At 31.9% G+C, this 23,699-nt stretch overlaps 2 protein-coding genes across 2 annotated transcripts in view; both read left to right on the forward strand.

Moving 5' to 3' along the window:
• The window catches only part of LOC123697373 (dopamine D2-like receptor), a 194,768-nt gene that overhangs the window by 157,448 nt on the left and 13,621 nt on the right, over window positions 1–23,699 (forward strand). The window lies entirely within an intron of this gene.
• On the forward strand, window positions 3,127–19,532 carry LOC123697372. Its single transcript, XM_045643864.1, has 6 exons — window positions 3,127–3,265; window positions 6,538–7,213; window positions 7,516–7,706; window positions 14,074–14,257; window positions 16,889–17,422; window positions 19,251–19,532. The coding sequence occupies exons 1-6, from the start codon at window positions 3,242–3,244 to the stop codon at window positions 19,493–19,495; spliced, it is 1,854 nt and encodes a 617-aa protein (XP_045499820.1). The 5' UTR covers window positions 3,127–3,241; the 3' UTR covers window positions 19,496–19,532.

Raw genomic sequence — 23,699 nt, forward strand, 5'->3', positions numbered from 1 at the left:
GGCAGCCTTGTGTTCTTAATAATGTTTTATTGGACTAAGATTGGATTTAATTCAATGTTATTGTCTTTGTGGATATTATATGGACGTAGGATTTCATTTTGTGTCTAAATAAAATAAATCCCGTCATAATATGAAAAGTGAAGTCTGTATAAATACATCTTGTCTTCGCTACACAAGTGCGTTAACAAACATCTCTCAACAGCAATATACAACACAAAGATGAGCTCTCACTAATACACATAATGCTCATAAAATTGACCGTTCCAAGTGACAACCCTTTTAACTCGCTCATCCGATAATGGGCAACAAACCCTTTTGTTCAATGAACAAAATGAATGCGTTAGGCATAGCATAGCTAGTGTGCGCTCACCCTTACACGCTAGCAATCAAACCTATTAATCTTGCTAAGATTTTGCGAGATTAATGAAATGTTTTTGCTTTATTGTAGGAAATAATGGACAATTTTGACTGTTAAAAAATATTAGGTACCAATTTTTATTATTTTTTTGACCATTTAGCTATAAACGTATACAAATCATTAGTTTAAATATGTATTTAACCAAAAATAAAAGCAAGTGGAACTTGTGAAGTGAAAGTTGTTAATTTTTTATTTACAAAACACACACAATAAATTGTCATAGGTAGGTAGTCTTTGTTGCAGGTATATCGATACAAAATATACCTAAGCTTATTCTATGCAATTTAGCTTTTAAAGCATTCACAAACTACAGATAAAATAATATTATGCTAGTAACTTTCGAAAAGTATTAGACTTTTAAACTTTTTGTAAGCCTTTTATATTATATTTTTAATAAAGTTTCTTCATTCATTCATAGTACTTCCTCAACATCAATATTGGTAGAATGATAGCCACATACTTAAGTTACATACATACACACACATACCAAATTTCTGTTCAAGCGAGACAGTGACGAGGGTGTTCATTATTCAGCAGATTTGTAACAAAACCATTTGATCTGATCAATTATACTGCTAATTCTGTTTCAGTACATTTCTTTGGTTTAATCTTATTTTTAACGATTGTTATTATTGGATCGCTATTTATAATGCTATCATTGTATTTATAAGTGTGTGTCTGTATCTACAATCTTGAACGATTAATATATGACATACCTATTGCATTGTGTCCCAAATTTAATGAAAATCGGTTCACCAGTTTTTGCGTGAAAGAGTAACAAACAAACAAACATGCAAACTTTCGCATACAATATTAGTAAGATTTTCTTCATTGAGGTCCATTTATTTTTGACAATTCTGATTTTAATCATGTTTCATCAAAGGTGTTATACATTATTCCATTCGTTTTGAAATTCGCGAATAAAAATGTGATGATATTTAACAAAGTTTCTGTTTATGTTTTTTACATTTACTTTTAATAATAAATTATTCTACAACCAATAACCGTAAAATAGGATATTTATTATTTTGTAGGGAAAAGTGATAAATTAAAACTTACAACCCACAGGCAAACACACGTTCAATCAAACAATACCCCTAAACCGAGCGTAGTTAACAAAAGTAAATAACTATCGGAAAGCGATTAACTCTGTAAATACTGTGTTTATATAATGAGCCCACAGGTTGCCATAGCAACAGGTTATCTGGTAACCACGTAGTTGAGATTTATGCGAATAACATCCGCTTTTCTTACAAGTGTTCGGGTTTTGTTTGATTAAAAATCTGTTGATAAATTATGTTCGGGTTTAATTGTTTATTTACTGATAAGCTCTTTTTGTCCCATTTTATATCTGAAAAATATTAAATTATAGACTTTTTTAACCCATTTGTACATACTACATATTACGAAACTTAGAATATAAAATAAACAAATTGATGATCATGATCATATAATTATTTCCTAGCAGTCCGCCCCGGCTTCGCCCGTGGTACATATTTCGCAATAAAAGGTAGCCTTTGTTCTTTCTCAGGGTCTAAAGATTGTCTGTGCCAAATTTTATCAAAATTGGTCAAGTAGTTTATGCGTGAAAACCATAGGTACAATATGTATATACATACAAACCTTTCCTCTGTATAATATTAGTAAGAAGTAAGATGAAATATATATCTACTGTAGATTGACAATTAAAAATACTAAAAATGTTTTTTTTTTCTTTGCAGGTAAGATAATAAGTTGCAGTTGAAGTAAGTTATGCACAATTTAATCAAGTATTTATTTTAATAGCACGAATAAAACACATTTTGCAGAATGTTAAAATCTACTTGATTTGTCCAAGTGGAAAAAATAATTTTATTATTAGGTAAATTTTCTTTTACAAAAACACAAATCGTACCATAATCCTTAATTATATGGGTATAATTAATAGCAAATAACACAATCTTCTTACAATAATTTAAAAAACCGTAAAAAAATCTGCGTTGACATGAAAAAACAACTACCTCATATTACACTTAAACCCAAATTGTAATTAACAAAAAAGAAACCAAAACAAGCAAAAAGTTCGTAGCAAAGTTGAAGCGGTTACAAAATGGCGGATATTACGGCGAAACCAACAAATATGTAACTCAAACTCATTTGAACGTTGCCAACTAAAATGGGGCTTTTACACTAACCTGTGTATTTATTTTTGAAGGTAACTTTTATATGAGTTTAGTGTTAACGCGTTTTATCGAAGTTATTAATTTAGAGTAGTTTTGTTGTCTACACATTTGATAAAATATTATAGGCGGATGATGATGATGATGATGATGATGAAGTAACAATGAAGCGAGTTCTCACTGAGCGATCAGCCTCAGAGTATTCAAGATCAAAGTATTATAACAGGCAATATATTATTATACTAACGGTCCGCCCCGGCTTCGCCCGTGGTAAATATTTACGTTTTCTCTACGAACCGTCTTCGTACTTCAAGGAATACCTACGTATTTTTCCAGCGAGTGTAAATACCAGATTTTTTTTTATATTTTAAACAAACACTCTAATATTCTCTACTTGTACAATTACTAAAAAGTATTAAATATTTTAAACGAAATCGTAATATTACTTGCACAAAAAAAAACCAAACCACTTTACAGCGAACCAAAAAGCCAGTATCCGCGACACTCAAAGTGAATAAAAAATATACTCACAATTTTTTCCGCGGGTATTTTGACATCATTGCGAATATTGAAGTGAAAGAATGATAATTTGATATTGAACAGCGATTTTAATTAAACATTTAATGAAACAATTTGCGTGATTTGTGTTTTTTTGGAACATGATATGACAATGAAGGCATCAATAGAGGTAAGTGATTTATTTATATTATATTATAAGTAACTAGCTTACCGCCCGCTGCTTCGCCCGCTTTGACTTAAACCTAATAAATTATATACTAAAACCTTCCTCTTGAATCACTCTATCTATTAAAAGAAACCGCATCAAAATCCGTTGCGTAGTTTGAAAGATTTAAGCATACAAATTACTAAGGGACATAGGGACAGATAAAGTGACTTTCATTTACTATGTATGTGATAACATAATTATGACGTAGCCTGTTTAACTTGTTAAAAAATTATTTGAATGTTTCTTTTTATTGCACCTTAGTATATTATTATATATAACAAAGCACAAAACTTATGTAAGTACCTTTAATCATACTATAATTGTATAATATATACTTAACGTAGAACTTAAAATTTTTCAAATCGGACCTCAATAGTTCTTGAGATAAGCGCGTCCAAAACAACAAATTTGTCGCCATTATATCTATATGAGTATAGATTATTACGTCTTTGACAAACACTGTATCATATACTTCTCGATTTTGATACATAGCTTGTTACCTACTTGTAGTTGTAGCTCGCACATTATTAACATAGGTATATAATTAAACTAGCTTTCCGCCCGCGACGCGCGTTTTCAAAGAAAAACCGGCATAGTTCCCGCTCTCGTGGGATTTCCGGGATAAAACCTATCCTGTGTGTTAATCCAAGTTACCCTCTATATGTGTGCTAAATTTTATTGTAATCGTTTCAGTAGTATTTGCGTGAAGGAGTAACAAACATACACATACATCGACCCTCACAAACTTTCACATTTATAATATTTGTAGGATATGATAGGATAAACAACTCGATGTATTACAGTAAGTAAATAAACGGAGCTCTTAATCGCGTACTGATCGCGACTATAAATTTGCTGAAATCCCGTAAACAATCCCCTTGTAATTAGTCCACTGTCACGCAATGCCTATCAAATTATCGAGGATTTACTTCCTGTGTTGCTAATTATTTTGCTGTTCAATTAACGTACTTACAGTGTATATATCATTTGATAGTCAACATGTTCATAGCATGTTTATATTTATAGTTATAATTATAAATAAAAACAGATCACATGTATAATATCGAAGGATATTTTGAAATATCTGCATATTTGTAACATCGTTAGTACGAAAGGAATGTACATATTTGAGATTATACATATATAAATAACTGATTGTATCGCAAAGATATAAAGCCCTTATTAATCTATGCTAATATTATAAAGCTGAAGAGTTTGTTTGAACGCGCTAATCTCAGGAACTACTGGTCCGATTTGAAAAATTCTTTCGGTGTTAGATAGCTCATTTATCGAGGAAAGGTATAGGCTATATATCGTCACCCTTTAACCAACGGGAGCGGAGTAATGCGGATGAAACCACGGGGCACAGCTAGTTTTACGAATAAAATAAAGGACTAAATCTTTTAGATAGTTGATCCTTTTTGTAATCAATCAATGGTCACATAAAAATTACGTTCATACATAGTTATACTATGGTAGGTACTTTTCTGGCTACGAATAATTTGTATTACAATGTATTAGAACAACAATTTAAGCAGTTGGTATGTAAATTAAACAATATCTTCTGGTATCTAGCTAAAACTATTAACACATAAGATCCCCTGGGCAACCTGGACGTATTCCACATAATTGGTTACAAATAGGTCAACGACTCACTTAGCCTATCTAGACAGTATTCAAGATAAGATTTGGTCCCAACACTTAGTAAATTTTGATAGAAACATCATCATATCCATTAAATACTAATTATCTATACCGTAATTTTCATTGAAAATGACACAGCTGTTTTGGCGTGAAAATGGAACATGCGCAACATGATTTCCAAACATAAATTAGTAGGTAAAAGCAATTTAAAATAGCTTATAATACAAGACTATTCGCCTAAATAAATATTTAAGTTTAACATTTAATATATTTTAAGAAGGTTGAATATTATCTCTGCTATCTTCCATTAACTTGTAATTTACTAATTTGTAAGCACAATGACTATCAGCTGTCTTACAATGAAATTCCATCATCATTAAGCTAAAATCAGTTCATTACAATAGATAAGTTTTGTTTAATCACAAGATAAAGTAAACTTAACAGTTAACACTTTCGCTATAAGTTTGGTGCAGTGGTAAGTGTCTCAAACTATTACGTGAGAGGACATGGATTCGATTCTCAGAAATTTTCGATTAGTTTTGCATTGTTTTAGTTTCTATCTCTCGATATTATTAGTAAAAACATTTAAGTATTTAATAAAATTAGATAGGTAGGTTAGGTAATAATTTTTAGTTTCAAACATGAGTTAGTGTTATGTCGGTAAGATTGTTATCCGATCTTTTTATATAGGTTCATAGATCTTTATTGTCGCATATGTATTTAAAGATTCATGAAGACGTGAAAAAATTGAGTACCCTTTAGCACAAAATCCCGGGATACCAGACTGTGTGCCAATTGGGTTATTGCTCTTGTAGATAGAACTTTAATGTATACATTTTTGAATAAACCACACATGAATTATGTTTACTAATAAAAAATTATTAAACTAAGTTAAATTGAAAATCTATTTTTTTAACGTAATTTTGGTGCTTCAAGGCTCAGGATCGTCTACACTTGATTGACCCGTAGATAATAAATAGTATTGAAGAAAAAATATAATAACAATTTTTTTATTTATTTCTGCACAATACTAAACAATATAGCGTAATAAGGAAATGACGTCATTGTCATTAACTGAAACAAATAAACATAATATATTTCTAATCATAATTGGAAACAATTCTTACATAATATTATTTAAGATATAAATTAATATAACGAATCAATTGGTTGCAATAATTTACTATTTATACATTTATACCGAAGTTATTTATAATTGTTATTTGAAACGCCTTTTTTATAGTAATATAACTCATTGTTCCAGTTTATTTATAACTAATATTATAACTTCATCTAATTTTATAATTATAGCTCAAATTCAATTCATCTTCAATTCAATTTTCTAAGATGAATACAGAAACACTTTAATTAAATTAGTTTTGCCTGGATTGCTTTTATTAAGTTATAAGATATTTGTGATATTTAATTATTCTATTTATTAAATTATAAAAGATAAGGATGTACTTCTATTAACACAACTAATCACTTTCCAATTAACCATGACAATATTTTCGTCTTAAATGCGTTAATAATTAGTAAATTAGTATTGAATTATACTACCTACTATTCTAACAATATCATACTTGCAGGTTCGTTGTATTGTCTGTCATTTAGTATTCTGCTGCCCAGAGTGTCGTAGGAAACACGAACAGAACACCCATTCTCTCACCTACGAATGTCCCATCTGCAGAGGCAGCAGCTACCTTTGCGAACCCAAATATCTCAACCAAGACTTCATTGACCACCTCACCACAGAGCACCTTCCTCTACGCTGCAAGAAGTGTAACAAAATATTCGCCACAATGGAAGACCTGGTCGATATAGAAAAGTGCACAAGTATATCTGAGCTGATCGAAACAGAAGTAAAGAAAGAAGTCAACGTGGAAGAAAGATTCGATTCTATATATGAAAAAATTTATAATGAAGGTGATAATTTTGAAGCTATACTATCTGTTAATAAATCTAGTAAAACTGCTATAATAACGCCTATTATTAGGAAGAAATATCTAGTAGATTATGAATCTAGTGATGATGCTGATTCAGATGAGAGTCCAAAGGTCAATGTGGTGACTCCTCATCCTAAATTGTATCCAAAAACACCACGGCATAAGAGACAGAGAGCAGCTACACCACATGCCAAGAAATTAATGGGTTTGATGAGGCAAAATGGTATTGAAGAGTATGATGAAACGATGGAAGATATTATTTATGATCAATCACTAAATCCCAAAACGCCAACACCATCTAGAAACGACAATCACGAACGTAAGTAGCATTCAGTCATTTTAAATCCTAACAAGAGATCATTAATTTATTTTTATCATTTTTATTTTTGTTGCATCTGGAAAAAAGGTAATGAAATTTATATAATAAACAATACATCATAGCCTAGTGTCTATAAAAATAGACGCATAGTTTAAGTGTAATTTTGACTAGAATTGAAGAACTTATTTTGAACTGTTGTCAAAAGAATTTGCATCTTAATTTAGCTTTTTGTCTTTGAGAATACATTTAAAAATAGCACTCATATTATTTATAGCTGTACGTAGTAACTTCTTGAATTCCAGACGTCGAACAAGACATGACAACACCTACATCCCATCTCCCACATGTTCTGAAAGTGGCGCAAATCGTTAGTACCAGTACTCCCACCAACCCCACCAACGGTGGTTGGACCATGTTCCCTAACCCTGGTAACGATTCGCCACTGTCAGAAATTGAAATTGGAGAGAGTCCAGCGCAAAGCACTAATAATGAGGTAGTGTATTTCATTTTAAGTGAGGTTATAATGTACCTTCATAAGCTTTATTATTATCAGTAGCTGGAGATCTAAAGCCAAACGTTTCTTTATTCCGCGATTTAGGTACCATTTGAACATAACCGTAAATAATATAATATAACGAGATATAACGAGATTTTGTTTACCGTAAATCCAATAATAGGTATTCGACACTTCTTCTAATTAGCAGACTACTATTCATATACGTCTAAAACCTACTATATTCTGCGTCATAATATACTTCGCCTATTCCTCATACCATGATGTTTAAAAGCAGTATTATTTCCACTTTGGAAAAATAACAGCGCTATAATATTATATGTCATCTAGTACCATCACTTTCCTACACTGTATATATTAAAACTGCTTTAAGATCATGCTTATCCCCTGGACTTAATTTAGACTTCAATTTCTCTAAATACTCTATGGGCTGATTTTTCAATCCTTGGTTAAAACTTATTCATCGATTATCGTATTAAACTGCCATTTCAAAAATGTATTCTAATTGTCCGCATATGACAGTTTACAGGTGACATTTTAAAATGTTCGTGTAATACTTTATTGGACGGATAAATTTTAACCAAGGATTGAAAAATCGGCCCTAAGGCAAATTAACTGATACATACATACATGGTCAATTAACAATCAAGTGTCGTCAAAAGCACTTGGTTGGTCTTAGCACTTAATTACTAATACTAAACTATTGCATATAGTTCTAGAACATTGTATAGAATTATTCAGTCGTTAGATTCGCTTCATGGGAACAATGCGTATAATTGCTCATCTCTGCTGTTTCAACTATGTTATTTAGCGCTGTGTGTTGATAATCAAGATACGCTGTCCTCATTGAAACATTCAATGTGCATTATACGAAATTTTGGCCTGAATTGAACTCGTAAATCGTTAATTATTTCAGTTAGATATCTTTGCTCACTTACGAATAGAAAAAGGTTATCAATTGTCGATTAATAAAACGCAAACATAGATTATTTATAACAATTTAATAGCACATTTTTGACCTTAAATATTTAAGTTATTTCAACTGATAAACATACAACAGCGTTTTGAATTATGAGTACAGTATGCTTAAATTCAAATAAATAATATTGAAATACTACATCGACTGATAAAATCATACATTTATAAACGCAATTCAATTTTTCCACAAAGCAGTTCTGCCGCCCTAACGAAGAGTGCAATAAGTCGAGTTTTTGGGCAAATTGACTTAAGACCATATCCGTAATCAGGAAAATGAGCTCTATATTTTCGTCTTAGACGTCTTTTTTGTATCTTCAGTAGTTTCGGTTCTGTTGGTTATCATAACTGCAATATCTTATATTACGATTTGTAAGTAGCTAATCATAATCGAAATATCTTGAGTTATGACTTGGATAGCTTTGATATTTTGTAATATTACATAAAATAACCGCAATAAGTCCAGTTATTGCACTTATGACCAGTACGTTTCATAAATTTACTACCACATTACTAGTCATAAGCGCAACAAGTAAGAGTTATTGCAGTTATCATAAGGAAACTTATTACTTAAAATGTCTAAGCTTACTAAATGTATTATACCAAAGTAAAGTTATTGCACTTATGTTAAGGAAAAACAGACGTTTCGAAATTGTTTATACAAATAAAATCGCAATTTATCTTCGAGTTATTGCGGTTACAAGTAGTAAAGAGGCCGCGAGGGGTGCGAGGGGAAGCCTGGGACATTGCATGGTGAAACGCGCCCGTGCTCGGCAGTTCGTGGCAGCGCACGAAGCGGGCCGAACGACTCGACGAGTACCAGCCGGCGAGGCGACGTGTGCGGCTAAATTTCCCGGTAAGGTATATTCCGTATTTTTAAATATTGATATTTCATATCTTACATGCACCGCCTTAACGATGATGGTATTGCAATACCACTCAAACCTACAATAATATTGTAGGCCTTCTGGCTGTATCTCATGAACCGTTATAGCTAGACAGTTGTAATTTTCACAGATAATGTATTTCTGTTGCCGCTATAATATTTCATACATAAAACAGAATAAAATAAATATTTAAGGGAGGCTTCCATACAACAAACGTGTTTTGCTTATGGTATTAATTATAATGAAATACGCGGTTGTCATTTATTTTTCAGATATCACAATGTCTAGAAGAGATAAAATTATTGCTATGGCGCTTACGGAGTTCCGTCCACCAAGAGCATCTCATTCTCTGCCAGTTCAATCTTCAATCTCAATCCAAGATTCTGACGCTGATACAGTGACGTTGCTTGATATTCAAAAAGAACCAATTTTTACAGATATAAATAAACTTTGGTCCCGTCCTCTAGATTACAACGATTTTAAGACGATTTTTGATTTTAGGAATGAATATAGTAATTCCTTTAACATAGTTTCAGATATTGACTTAAATAATCTTGTTTCTAAAACTCAACAAATAGAAGATAATATTGTTACTCGTCATTCTTTGAAGTGTTATGAACAGCTTCCATTGTCCGACGAAGATGATTGTGCCGGCAATAAAGTTAACATGTTCCAAGATTCTGATGATAGCGTCAAAGATAAAGATTATGCACCTGATTGCTCCACGGATTCCGACTCAGATTTATCCAATTGCAGTGAACCTGCTCCAAGAATGATAACATTTAATGCAGAAATTCACAATAATCAAACAAATACTCCCAAATACAATCACGGTAGCCAAAAAAATAGACCAGATGCATCAAATCAATTAGAAAAAATACAAAAGGATCTTGATATTATATTGCCTGAAGCTAGTACAAATCAAGTAATTGCATCAGTGAATGAAGAAAATACAAAAAAATGTGTTAGTAATAGAGCAGAAAAAGAAATAGATAATGAAGAAACAGAACACATAGAAGAGCAATCGGTCAATGACAGCTGCCGGGAAAAAGAAAATACGGAAACCGGAAAACGGGAAAACGGGGAAGTAGAATCACCATCTATAATATTACCTGTAACTGAAAAAGGATTTACCAAATCGGGCCAACCAAGGAAAAGGCGTGCATATGATATTAAATTAGGAGAACGTATTAAGCAAAAAAAAGAAAGCGCTGATGCAAAATTACAATTAAAACCACCTTGTAGTGTTGACAAATGTAGAAAAAAGTGTACGACAAAGTTTACAGAAGAAACACGAGCGAATATCAACGACCGCTACAAAAATTTGAATTGGGAGTCAAGAGGGTTATTTATAAAAGGCATGGTTGAACCATATACCGTAAAAACCCGAACAAATATGAATAGCGTACCCACCAAAAAAAGGAATGTCTCTTACCGATATCATTTTTTTGTTGACAATGAAAAAATTGAAGTTTGTCAGGTTTTTTTTCTGACAACGCTCGGATATAATCCAACAAATAATAGACACATTCATTTGGCACTCAATAAGGAAATTGATGACCTAAGAGACAAACGGGGAAGCTACGTACGTAAAAATGTATTTGACAAAAACATAATTAAAGAACATATTCAAAGTTTCAATCCAACCATATCACATTATCGCCGCGAACATGCCCCCAATAAGTTTTATTTACCCAGTGACTTAAATATTACGATGATGCACCAATTTTTTATAGAAAAATATACCAATATGCAGATATCTCTCGAGACATATCGCAGAGTATTAAAAGAAATGAATATTTCATTTGCTCATCTCGGCAATGAGGAATGCGAGCAATGTGCTCTGCATAAATCACATAGTGAATGCTCTGAAGAAAATTGTGAACTGTGTATTCAATATAATAAACATAAGTTGCTCTATAAGAAAACGCGAAAAGAATACCAGAACGACAAGGAAGCATTTTCTACTGACGAGGATTGCATTTACTATTCTGTAGATTTACAGAAAGTAATAATGCTGCCAAGAATGGATCAGTTCAAGTCTGCCATATTTTGCCCACGCCTTATTGCTTTCAACGAAAGTTTTGTCCCCCTTGGAAGTAGTTCTGGCACAAATGTGCCTTTTGCTGTATTGTGGAACGAGACCGTCTCCGGACGGAATCAAGAAGACATAATTTCTACATATCAGTCATTTTTTGTATACAATCGTGATGTCAAACACTTTGTTTTATGGGCTGATAATTGTGCGGCCCAGAATAAAAATTGGTCGTTCATGACTTTCTTAGTAAACATAGTTAATAGTCATCTGATTGCTGCTGAATCTATTACAATAAAATATTTCGAACCCGGCCACACATTCATGTCGGCTGACCATTTTCACCACCAAGTTGAAAAGTCATTAAAAAATAAACAAAAAGTTTATGATTTTGACGATTTTGTGGATGCTGTAAAATTGTCAAATTCGAAGAAAAACATGGTAAAAGTGATGACTACATCAGATTTTTACTTTTATCAAGACCTATCGTCTCAGCACAAAATAAGAAACACACAACCAAGGATATACTTAAAAAATATTTTGGCAGTCAAGGCTGAAAGGGGACAATTTTCATTGAAAGTCAAAGAAAAACATGCAGCTGATTGGAGAGAATTAGATTTCCTACAAATGAAAATTATGAAAAATAAAAAATTTCCAGATATTAAAAATAAAACTGTATTCAGAGGTATAACAAAAGATCGAAAAGAAAGAATAATATCAGAATTGTTGCCTCTGATGCCAGAGACGAGAAGGAGTTTTTGGTTAAACTTACCAGTATCTTCGCAAGTGTCAAACATAGATTAAGATTAACAAACTGCTTTTTAAGTTGCGATAAGACTGATTTAAAGAATGATCTCATAATGTGCCTTATTAGATTAATTAGTGTTAATGTTTTTGGTATAAGCAAAGAGAAAAGTATTCAAAAGATTGTTTAGTTTGTTATTACTATTAATATGTGTAAATACAAAGATTTTAGGTTGTGATTTGATTGAAGTAACTGTTGAAATTATAAGGAAAGAAAACACTTATTTATTTTATTTTCAAGAGGTAATTTTTTAGGTTTTAATATTTTCTGCAATAATAACTTATTAATAAATATTTTCTTACGCAATAATTTTGCTTTAGGTTAAGTAAGTAGGTACTTTAATTGAATTAAGACTGATTTAAAGATTGGTCTCATAATGTGCCTTTTTAAATATAGACTTTATACTGTTCTTAATTTAAGGAAATAGATAAAAATTTTTACATTTTCATATAATTGAACTTTATAAATAAATATTTTCACACCAAATAACTTTGTTTTTTTTTATATATTTTCATAAAAACTTATTATGTTCTTGTAATCAACCATCTAATTAAAATATTTCACTAAGGAAAACCGGAATAACTGGACAGTTATTGCACTCATGGTTGGAAGAAACTATAGGGCATCATATAGTTTGTGCTACACAAAAGAGCAATATGTCGGTTTACTAACAAAAACTGTAATAAGTAGTGTAGTTATTGCAGTTATGATTAGGAATGCTATATCAAAACGATTCATAAGTCCTAATGATACATACATTATTGCGGTTTTTAGTGTATATATAAACTAATGTACAAATATAATATACTACATAAAATTAAGCATTATTTTATCTGTCATTTAGTAAAAGTTTCAAACCAATAGCTTTTATAGTTACGAAGATACACACAAAACAAAAATTAAATCTTTAACCGCGAATATCTCGAAAGTAGTCAAAACCTAGTTATTGCACTCTTCGATAGGGCGGCAGAGTTATTTCGCGGACCGAAACGATCCATTAGAACTGAATCTCATATTTTCATACCATTTGTGTGATTCAAATAATATCTTGTAAACTGTAGACTGTAAGAATGGACTCATTTATGTCTGTCTCGATAGTGTAGATATATCCTTTCTTTTATTCAACGCTAAATAACCGTGAAATTGTATCTGATAGGGAACTTTAGGATCGAATTCTGAGCACGTCTCATATATTAGTGTTAAATGGGAATCTCGGAGTTTTATGAGTTTTTTGTCCAGACGGAATAAAGAAACGGGTGTAGAATGAATAGTGGTTGATGCATTATTTAATGAGGTATTTGACTCGTGAATCGTAAAAGTAACGGTAAAGGGAATTGATTACCTATGATTTTGACTTAGGAACTTTCACATAGTTTACTCGAATAAATCAATGACATACGATTAATAATAATATAAAATACGCATAAACGTATTTTTTTCGAAATTTAGAGCAAATGAGTTTAAATATATAATATTTTATATTTATAGATAATTATTGATATTCGGTATTTTTATTTTTGTTAAATATAATTTGTTTTTTAGGTAACAGTATATTGTAACTATCTTATAAGCTTGAATTAAACAGGATTTTTAATAACTATACCTCAACTAACATAATGTACACCAAAACTTTATTTATTTCAGCCATCGAAATCGGAACAAATTCCAAAACTAAAAGGTATCATAACGGGCAGCAGGCTTAAACTTGGCAGTCAGGACAGTTCGGAGAAGCAAGTCACTTTCCAGGATTCTGAACCTTCTGTTAAGAGCAAAAGGGTTAAATTTGCAAATGACACTATTTTCAGTCGAGAGAATCAAATACAAAGAGGTATGGTAGATGAATTTTATTATTTACATGCTGACCAACAACTTTGTCGGCTTGCAAAAGAAATATATTAAATATTGATGCTCCGCTATAGTATTTATCCATAAATGCACTGTACAAAGCAAAAATTTTCTTTCAATCCGAACTAGTAGTTCCTGAGATTAGCACGTTCAACCAAACAAACTCTTCAGCTTTTTAATATAAGTAGCGATATGCTTATCGATAATAAGAATATTGCGAGAGCTCAAAGCAGAATATAAAGAGATATCATGGTATTGAATCAACAATTCAACAATGTTGATCTGTTCAAAGAAACCAGATAACCTATATGTCCGTAAATAAATCAATTAGAGAAATGCATGTTAAAACAGAGATAAACGGCTTCGAAGGTTCTCTGCTTCTATCTCGAAAAATATACATAAAAGTATACGAATATAAGACTGAAAAGTCTTCCAGTATTCTTAAACAAGTCTACAAAACAAAATTGCTATTTTATCATCTCTCAAGCTTCATAAAAGTTTAAAACACGTATTGTTTAATTAAACGTTAAGATGTAAGAACATTGTATATTATTGGCAGTAACTCCGAATTACACCTGTACCATTATACCTACATTGTATCCTGAACTCATAAACAGAGGTAACATAAGTCAGCTAGTCTTGGCCATAGATTTGATTTAATCTAGATAACGCTTTGTGTAGAATAACTTGGTACAATTTGTACCAAAGACATTACGATTCTCGTCAATTAGATTGTTGGTAATTCATGTAATTGTAGTTGCAGACCAAGTATGTAAATTACTATTTGTAGGAAATTTTCGTTACTAGGTCAAGTTTATTTGTATTTTCGAGTTGTATTAGCAACCATGATATTTTCTCAAACTATTATAATATAGGATACAAAATCGTCGGTAACGTGATAAAAGTTCACGACAATAGTGACGTAGGGTCAATGTACCACTAGCTGACCAAGCGCCAATACTTGACCAAAATTCAAATATACGCGCCAATTAAGAAAATACGGCAGCCCCAAATGATAGTTTATTGTTTTTTCTATAAAGCAACATCATCTATAAAATAAAAACAAACCTTGCTGCTATTGGTCAGAAATATGGACATTTTTTCAACACGAAGATGTAATTAAGTAGGTGCCCCGTAAGTAATCACATTTTTTACTAAGAGTTTTTTATCGGGAGTTGATTGGGAAATCTTAATTTATCTTGAATGCAATCGATTACTCTTTATATGTCTTGTTATAGGCATAATGTTGAACCATTCTGTTATAGACTTTCGGCTTCATTTTTGGCATGAACAGTTTTTCATGATTTTTAGCGGCCTGGTTATCTTTTGGAGCAACAAAAACAATTTTTCGCCTATTGTTGACCAGTATGGTCAGCTCTTGGTTCTTTATATTTTGCTAAGTAAGACTTGCTTTTTTTGTGCTTATACCTAATTTAACAAACCATATAAGCCGTCTAAGTCCTATTCCAACACCAACAATGCATCTCGAATCAACATCAACTTCAGTCAGTCATTTCCTTGAACCTCCTTCGCCCAAATTAGTAGATTTAATAACTAAAATGCAACAGAAAATAAGCCCAGCTTTTGGCAAACATTTAATATGGCCTTCTGATTCTCCGTTAAAAAAGAAGACTGAACGCTTGCCCTTTGCTACAACTTCCAAGAAATGGCAAGACTACTGGGTGTCGAAGGAAAAAGAGAAAAAAGAAAAGATTGTATGGTACGTAGGTATAGTCATTAAGGATTAATAACAGTATTGTAAGAATGATTTATAACATTTAATAAAATAAACTTCAATATAAATACAGACTTTTTTTATTTATTAAACAAAACTAATGTTCGAAGAAGGACATTTTGTCCATTTTGAAAATGGTCAACTTTTAGAGCAATGATGGTCAGATATTGGTGATCAGTGGTCAGGTATTGGTACTTTTAGCAGAAGTAACTTTCAGAGTAGTTTTCATAAAACCTTTAAAGGCTATCAAATTGATACTAAGAACAATAGTTGCAGTGACTATTCAATTATCTGTGTCCCAAAAATAACTTTGAACGTAAAACCGTTTTTTATATATAGCTAAAGATAAAACCGCTTAAATGGTCAACTAGTGGTACATCAACCCTTTTTTAATAAAAAATTTCCAGACTATTTTAAATTTTTAATCATTTATGTCTTGCTGTATCTAGATAATTCTAAATCTGTGTCCTTGATCATAAAACTCCAACATCATCGTTCATAAAGAAAGGGAATAAACTTTATAGCTCCGAAACAATGCTGGACCAGCAGAATTGCATCAATTACTTAGTAATAATGTAAATAAAGACGTCTTGTCATTGCTCAGTATCTTTCATCTCGTACATGATAATATAAACTTGGTTTACTATCACCATCATGTACTGAATTTTGTTGTTATGTTTAGTTTATGTACTATTATTGTTTGTCTTTGGGTTTATCATCCCTGTTATAAAAATCATGCAATCAAATTTTAATAATTTATATAATAAATCGTGTTCACTTCGTTAACAGGAAATTTATTACGGTCTAAAGATATAATCTAAAGATATAAGCTCATAAGCTTCTAAAATTAATAAATTTTCACTATCCTTCACATTTCAGTATACAGAAAGCCAAAACGAATGCTAACACCTGGACCACAGAGACCAAAATACACCAGCAACCCGCGTTTCCAGGCGCTCATTAACCGTTTCGAGAATAGAGTAGCAACCGTCCCGCAAACGCCAGTCAATATCCCTGACAAAGGTCTAGCCACCCCCTCAGTGGAGCACAACGTTCTAGCCAGAGCTATAAGCTTCAAAGAAAGCCCTGGATTGGAAAACACGAGAGACACGAATGAATTATTCAGCACGTGCGTGGACACGAACGAACCAGTAAATAACGCAATAACAACGCTCACTACAAACATCGTCGGATCCCTGCAAACCTGCCTCACGTCGCTTCTCAAAACAAATGACGAAGAAACAGAGATACAATTCAAATTCGTGATCACCAAGAAAAAGGTCAGCGTGAAAAGGATGGCAGATAATGGAGACGAGGATCTCAGCGAGATAGAGAGGGACGAAACTAGTGAAAAGGAAAATATTTGGTCGACTGTAACTAAGGCTGTGAAGAAGGTGTTTTGGGGCGAGAAAGGTAAACATTATTTACATGATATTGTAGTTCACATTTTCTCAGTTAAATACACGCCTAATATTCTGAGTGAATATACAACGTAAAGGGACCAATTGAATTTTGTATACAAGATTTAGATTATCGTAAACAAGGTTATATCTAGCATTCCCACTATAATAGACTTTATACTTTATCTTATTTGCCAAAAAGCGTATGAGATTTTTTTTTATCATCATTCATTCCAAGATTCATTTTTCTATTAGCTAATGCGATTAATATCTCAACTCCGGCTTTTAATAAAAATAGCTGATGCTTTCAATCCAATCAAATCAATCTAGAAAGTAAACATTAAAAATCACTTATCCAATACACTGAAATCTTCCAAAGTAGCCAATAATAATCCACTCTTTTAAATTCGAATTTAATATAATAAGTAATCTGTAGCGAAGCACAATTATAAAACACAAGCGCTGAGCTTTTTCCTAAAGCTCGGAAAATGCAATATCAGCGCTTCGTTCCGGAATTTTGTGTAACGAGTTTTCAAGAATCGTATTTTTCATATGTATACTGTATAGATTAATAATTCCTTGATGGGATACTTGTTGGCTGATGTACTTAATATGTTTTAATTTTATTCAACCGAAGCAAAGATTGCAATTTTCCAGTAAAGCTGCTAATAAAAAGTAATTTAAAACTTGCTACATTTACTTTAAACTTAACGATAAGGAAAATGTACATTTTACAATAATATTTTACAAATTCACAATTATTCATAACTAGCTTAGGTACCGCCCGTGGTTTTGCCCGCTTTGTCTAAATCCAAATAAATTATAAACTAAAACCTTCCTCTTGAATAACTCCATAAATATAAACCGCATAAAATCCGTTGCGTAGTTTTAAAGATTTAAGCATACAAAGGGACATAGGGACAGAGAAAGCGACTTTGTTTTATAATATGTAGTGATACTAAGTATATCAGTAATAGATATGATAATAATTAATGTGAATGTTGCTTTTGATTATGTTCTCACAACTCAATTTTCACTTACCTACATTCTCTCACGTACTTTCAATGTAAATAGCAGTAAAGAATCTAAGCATCAGGCAAGAAATAATTCTAAGCTAGTAAATGTTTAAATCTATAGCGCAGCTTTATAAAGCTCACATAAAAGCATAATATGCTATAACGAGTTAAACACGTAGAACGTTAAAATAACAATAAACCTGTTATTGATAACATTACTTGGATTATGTTTATAGCATGTCAGCAATACGTTTAGCAAATATATTTTACTAGCTATTCCCCGTGTTTTCACCCGTATCGCTCCGCTCCTGTTGGTCTTAGCGTGATGATATAATATAGCCTATAGCCTTCCTCGATGAATGGGCTATCTAACACCAAAATAATTTTTCAAATCGGACCAGTAGTTCCTGAGATTAGGACGTTCAAACAAACAAACAAACTCATCAGCTTTATAATATTAGTATAGATTAACTAACTTAAAAAATAAATGTTTATTTGACTATCAAACTATCGAATTTTACATATCTATAACGAGTATCTATATCTTTACATATCTATCTTTTACTTAACATAATGATATAAATATATGAAATGAAATGAAATGAAATGAAATGAAATCATTTATTAGGTACACCACATTAAATAATAATATATCACAAATTTACAACGATACATATTATATTTTGTTTTTTTTCCTGATTAGAAGTGCATTAAAGTTTAACTTCTCTTGTAGGATATGGGCGATAAGGCGATAATAATCACCGCAAACTTTTACTTCTAAGTCTTATTTAGTTATTATTTTCAAATTGTTTTTAAATATTTCAGAATCGCCATACAGACCTCACTCCAACGATTCCACATCATCATCAGCCTCCAAACGCAAGTACGACGACCTTTCCGACGCTGAGAGTCCCTTGAACCACAAGCGCCATAGATACGAAGGAAGGATCCGGGGCCGGCCCCCCCTACAGCGCACCAAAAAGTGGGGGGTAACCGGCCTAAAAACCGCACACTCCGCGGAACAACAGTCTTTAGTGAAACAGTTAGAAGACGTCAATCAGAGTTTTTAATTTGGATTATGAGAAATAAATAAATTATGTTAATTAATGTTGTTTTTTTATTCTTTTGCTAATTTAATTATTGTGGTGTTTTAATTTGAATTATGTTGGTTATTTCATGTGCGGAATTATTTATTGAGAGAAGTGTATGTCAAAATATAAATTATTATAATTCCTAGAATAACAACTTTAACAATATGTTGAATATAATAATTAAAATAAAATGTATCGAATTTCTCTTTATAAATAACTACTACATAATTTAGAAATTAAAGTAAGCTGTATCGAATGTAATTTTAATAGTTATTAACCATGCTACATTTATTTAATTAGTTTTATAAAATATTATACGGAAAAATATCATACATATTTTCGCATTCTATTTAATATTTTTTTTATTTGTTTTGGTGCAATTTTCACCTAAATATTATGGTATTTTTATTCAATTTCTGTGAATTTTATTTCAATTACTTCATTCATCATTTTAGCACATTAGAAGCTCTACAATAGTGACTAAACATAACGTCCCTCATTGTATTTGTTAATCTAAATAACTTAGCAGTTTTGAAGTAATTAGGTCAAACTCAAAACTCATCATCTCGCAGGATTCGTGACCCCATTGAAGGAGAATGTTATATGTTATCTTGATTTAACCGTCTTTGTATATTGGTTAATGCGTGAGAACCTAGCAGTCGTGAGTTCAAGGTAGGTAAGTGTAAGGTAATAATATTTTTAATAAAAAAATAGTATCTTTAGGGCAAGGTACTTTATAGAGGATGTTTTTTTTGTAAGATATTAATTAAAAAAATTGCATATGGTATTCCGAATTTTAAGAACAGTTAAAATACTAATTAATTATGGAACTCAACAAAAATAATTATTTTATACTACGTATACAGCTTAAAAAGACTGCATCCAAATTCAGTGCTGCACCGAAAGTTTTCACTTAAATATTTCAACTTTTAAAACCCACTCTGGCTTCTTCAAACAATGTTTGCGTCAAGTAAAATTGACCCTGATCAATTTGCATCCCAAATACGTTTTAGAGCAAGCGATTTTAAATTTTACAACCTACAACATACGACACTATTTGGAGTAAAGGAAAATCGCTTCAGTAACATGTATGTAAACATAATATTGAGATTAAGAAGTTCTTAGGTTAAATCGAATGCTGGGAACATCGTATGCAGAATTATTAATATATTATTTACTTCGATCCATTTTTGGTTATTACTAGATTAATGTTTGGCGATAATGAGGATTGACTACTTTGTAATAAGTATTTTTACAAGCGAATTATAAATAATCTGTGGCAATATAAATCTGTGTTATTCTTCATGAAAGATTTGCCATTGTGCGATCATGATTTACGCCTGAATAAATCCTATATATCGTAAATAAGTAATGTTATATTAGTACTGTTATACTAGGTAACTATACTTAATTTGGTTTATCCTGTGGGTTTAGCATTATTATTCAGGTAAAAGAAGAAAAAATATAGGAGATGAATAGAAACAGATGGTGTCAATTTACCTTTTTTAATTGTGTCTGTACTTAGTATGTTCAACAAAATCCCGATTATAATAGGTATATCTAATATTTATTCAGTACCTAACATTGTTTTTTAAGCTATCTTCTAGCATAACATAGCTTCTATCGCGGGCCTTGAGCGCGGAGACCGAATCCAGAAATTTCGTAACGAAAAACCTCACGCTCCCCTCTCCGACAGGCACGGAGGTGTGTGGCTTGAAGGCATGATATGCAATAGCTTTACAGCGGCAGTCCCCGAGTGCCACACGTCTTTTATTTCAATTTATCTAGTCAATAATTCTAGTTTCTAGCCTTTTATATGCTTGTTTAGAACATCTCGGTTATTACGATATTTTACTAACTGATCAGTAACACATGTTATCTTTATATACTACCTAAACGTTTTTTGATAAAGAATTCATGTTTACATTAGATAAAAACCATAGAATAATATTATAATATACTCTAATTACAGTGGAATGACGAACTTCATTGATCACATTTATATTTATAAATGTGGGTAGTCGAAATTATTCAAACGAAACTATTAATTATCTTGTCTATGTGTGCTCTATATTATTACGATTAATGGAGTGTGTGTGAAATGTTATATTTTATTTTGATGAATTAAAGTGAAGTTTCTGTCAGTGTTTTTTTTTTGTATGAATTGTGGATTTAAACATTTGATCTGTTTCTTTCAAGGTATTTATACAAACAATCTTATTTATACTAAAATTATGAAATAAATTGTTGATTCTAACAAACAAAATCAACCTTTTCTATGCTTATTCTAAAGTCATCTAACGTATATCAACAAATTGAGACTTTCAAAGTGTGGTTTAAATTGATCCAAACTCTTTAGAACTTTAAATCACAATTACCAAAGTCTTCCAAACGCTTTGTGAAGAAACGGGGATTATGTGTTGCTTTTTATGCAAATGCATGAGTTCTTATATCCCTTATTTGTTTTAATTCTTTACTTTTGCTCAAGCAACTGTAGTGCTATATTTTTCATGATTCATGATGAACGGTAAACTTGCCGCGTTTTTATATTGCCGCGCGCGCCGCACGAAAAAACGCATGACGACCGACTCACGCGATGTTGCCACACTGCACAACTTACGCATCACGAGTGGCTATCATGACGTTGCCGCTCCGCATCAGGAACGGATGATGAGCGACTGAAGCGACGTTGCCGCACCGCATGATGAACGCACTTAGAGCGGCTTGTGCGACGTTGCCGTTCCGAAAACACAGTTTTGATACACAAAGTGCAAGCTTTCGTCTTGCAAGGCGCAAGGTGCAAACGCCAATTATTGACGTGCGTATTACGTGGACTATTATAAGGCAAAAGTCTTTTACAATCAGTCATTAAAACCACATGAACCATTTAAAACTATTAAAAACTTACCCGAAACTTACTTACGTGATTTTATTATCGTGATCGTATTAGGTACACGCACGGTAATACTTTAAAATCACGTTCATAGTAAAGACTAAAAATACAACTCAACTAGTTACCATCATCTAGCTATGCATGCTTGCCGTGAACTTCCTTATATTGAACTAAGAAACAAGTAAACTTCGGTAATTTTAAGCCAACGTGACAGTGCATCGTATAAAAGCTAAAGATACACCTGTGGCCGCTGCAACTACTCAATGAAGTATCATTAAAACATTCATAAAAACAGACTATAGAGCATATAATCTTAAAAAGTATATGAAATGAATCTAGAAATAATCAGAAAGTACGTAAGTAGTTGTTTGTACAATACTTTATTATTGCAAAGCAAAAATCTTGAGAAAAACTGACGCAGCATGCAAAAAATTAGAATGTCGCCTAACACATAAGTATCTCCAAATCTATACTAATATTATAAAGCTGAAGAGTTTGTTTGTTTATTTGTTTGAACGCACTAATCTCGGGAACTACTTAGGTACTGGGCCGATTTGAAAAATTTTTTCGATACCCATTTATCGAGGAAGGCTATAGGATATTATAATATCATCTGCGACCAACAGGAGCAGAGCACTGCGGGTAAAACTGCGGAGCACAGCTAGTACTTAATAATCATATAATGGAGTAGAAGACTAGGAGTGGAGGATCCACAATAATATTAACCGATTATAGGCAGTTCCCCTAACCACATTCTGTTCGTTCATTTCGTTTAATTAACGAATATCTTGAATATATGCAAGGAATGTACTTATAAGTATGAACCAAAAACTGAACAGAAGATAAATTGCCAATAAATTTACACCCGGTTGTAATTTATGGACAAAGTTACAATTATCAGATTAAAAATTGAGATTTCTACCAATTTTTCTTGTAAGAAGCAACATGGGAAAATTGGCCATAGTCTAAAAAAGAACTCAGAAACACCCGTGTTTCCATAAAAAGTTTCAAGTAACTCATCATCAACATCAATTCAGACTAACAATTTCCTAGTACTCCCAAACGCACCATATATTTGTCGCATGACACCGTAATACTCCCCTAATGAATGTAGGTTACGATTGTATTTCTTATAAAAAGTTACTGCCTAGTCCCGAATGGAGCTGGGAGCATATTCTGAACACGCGCGATATCGCACGTGACAATATTATTTCAAATTCAAAGGGTAAAAAGCGGTGCTGTATTAAAAAGGATGGCTCTGGTAATAGAACCCACGCTCGTGCTATTCTT

Source organism: Colias croceus, chromosome 14, assembly GCF_905220415.1.
Source record: "Colias croceus chromosome 14, ilColCroc2.1".
Classification (NCBI taxonomy): Eukaryota; Metazoa; Arthropoda; class Insecta; order Lepidoptera; family Pieridae; genus Colias; species Colias croceus.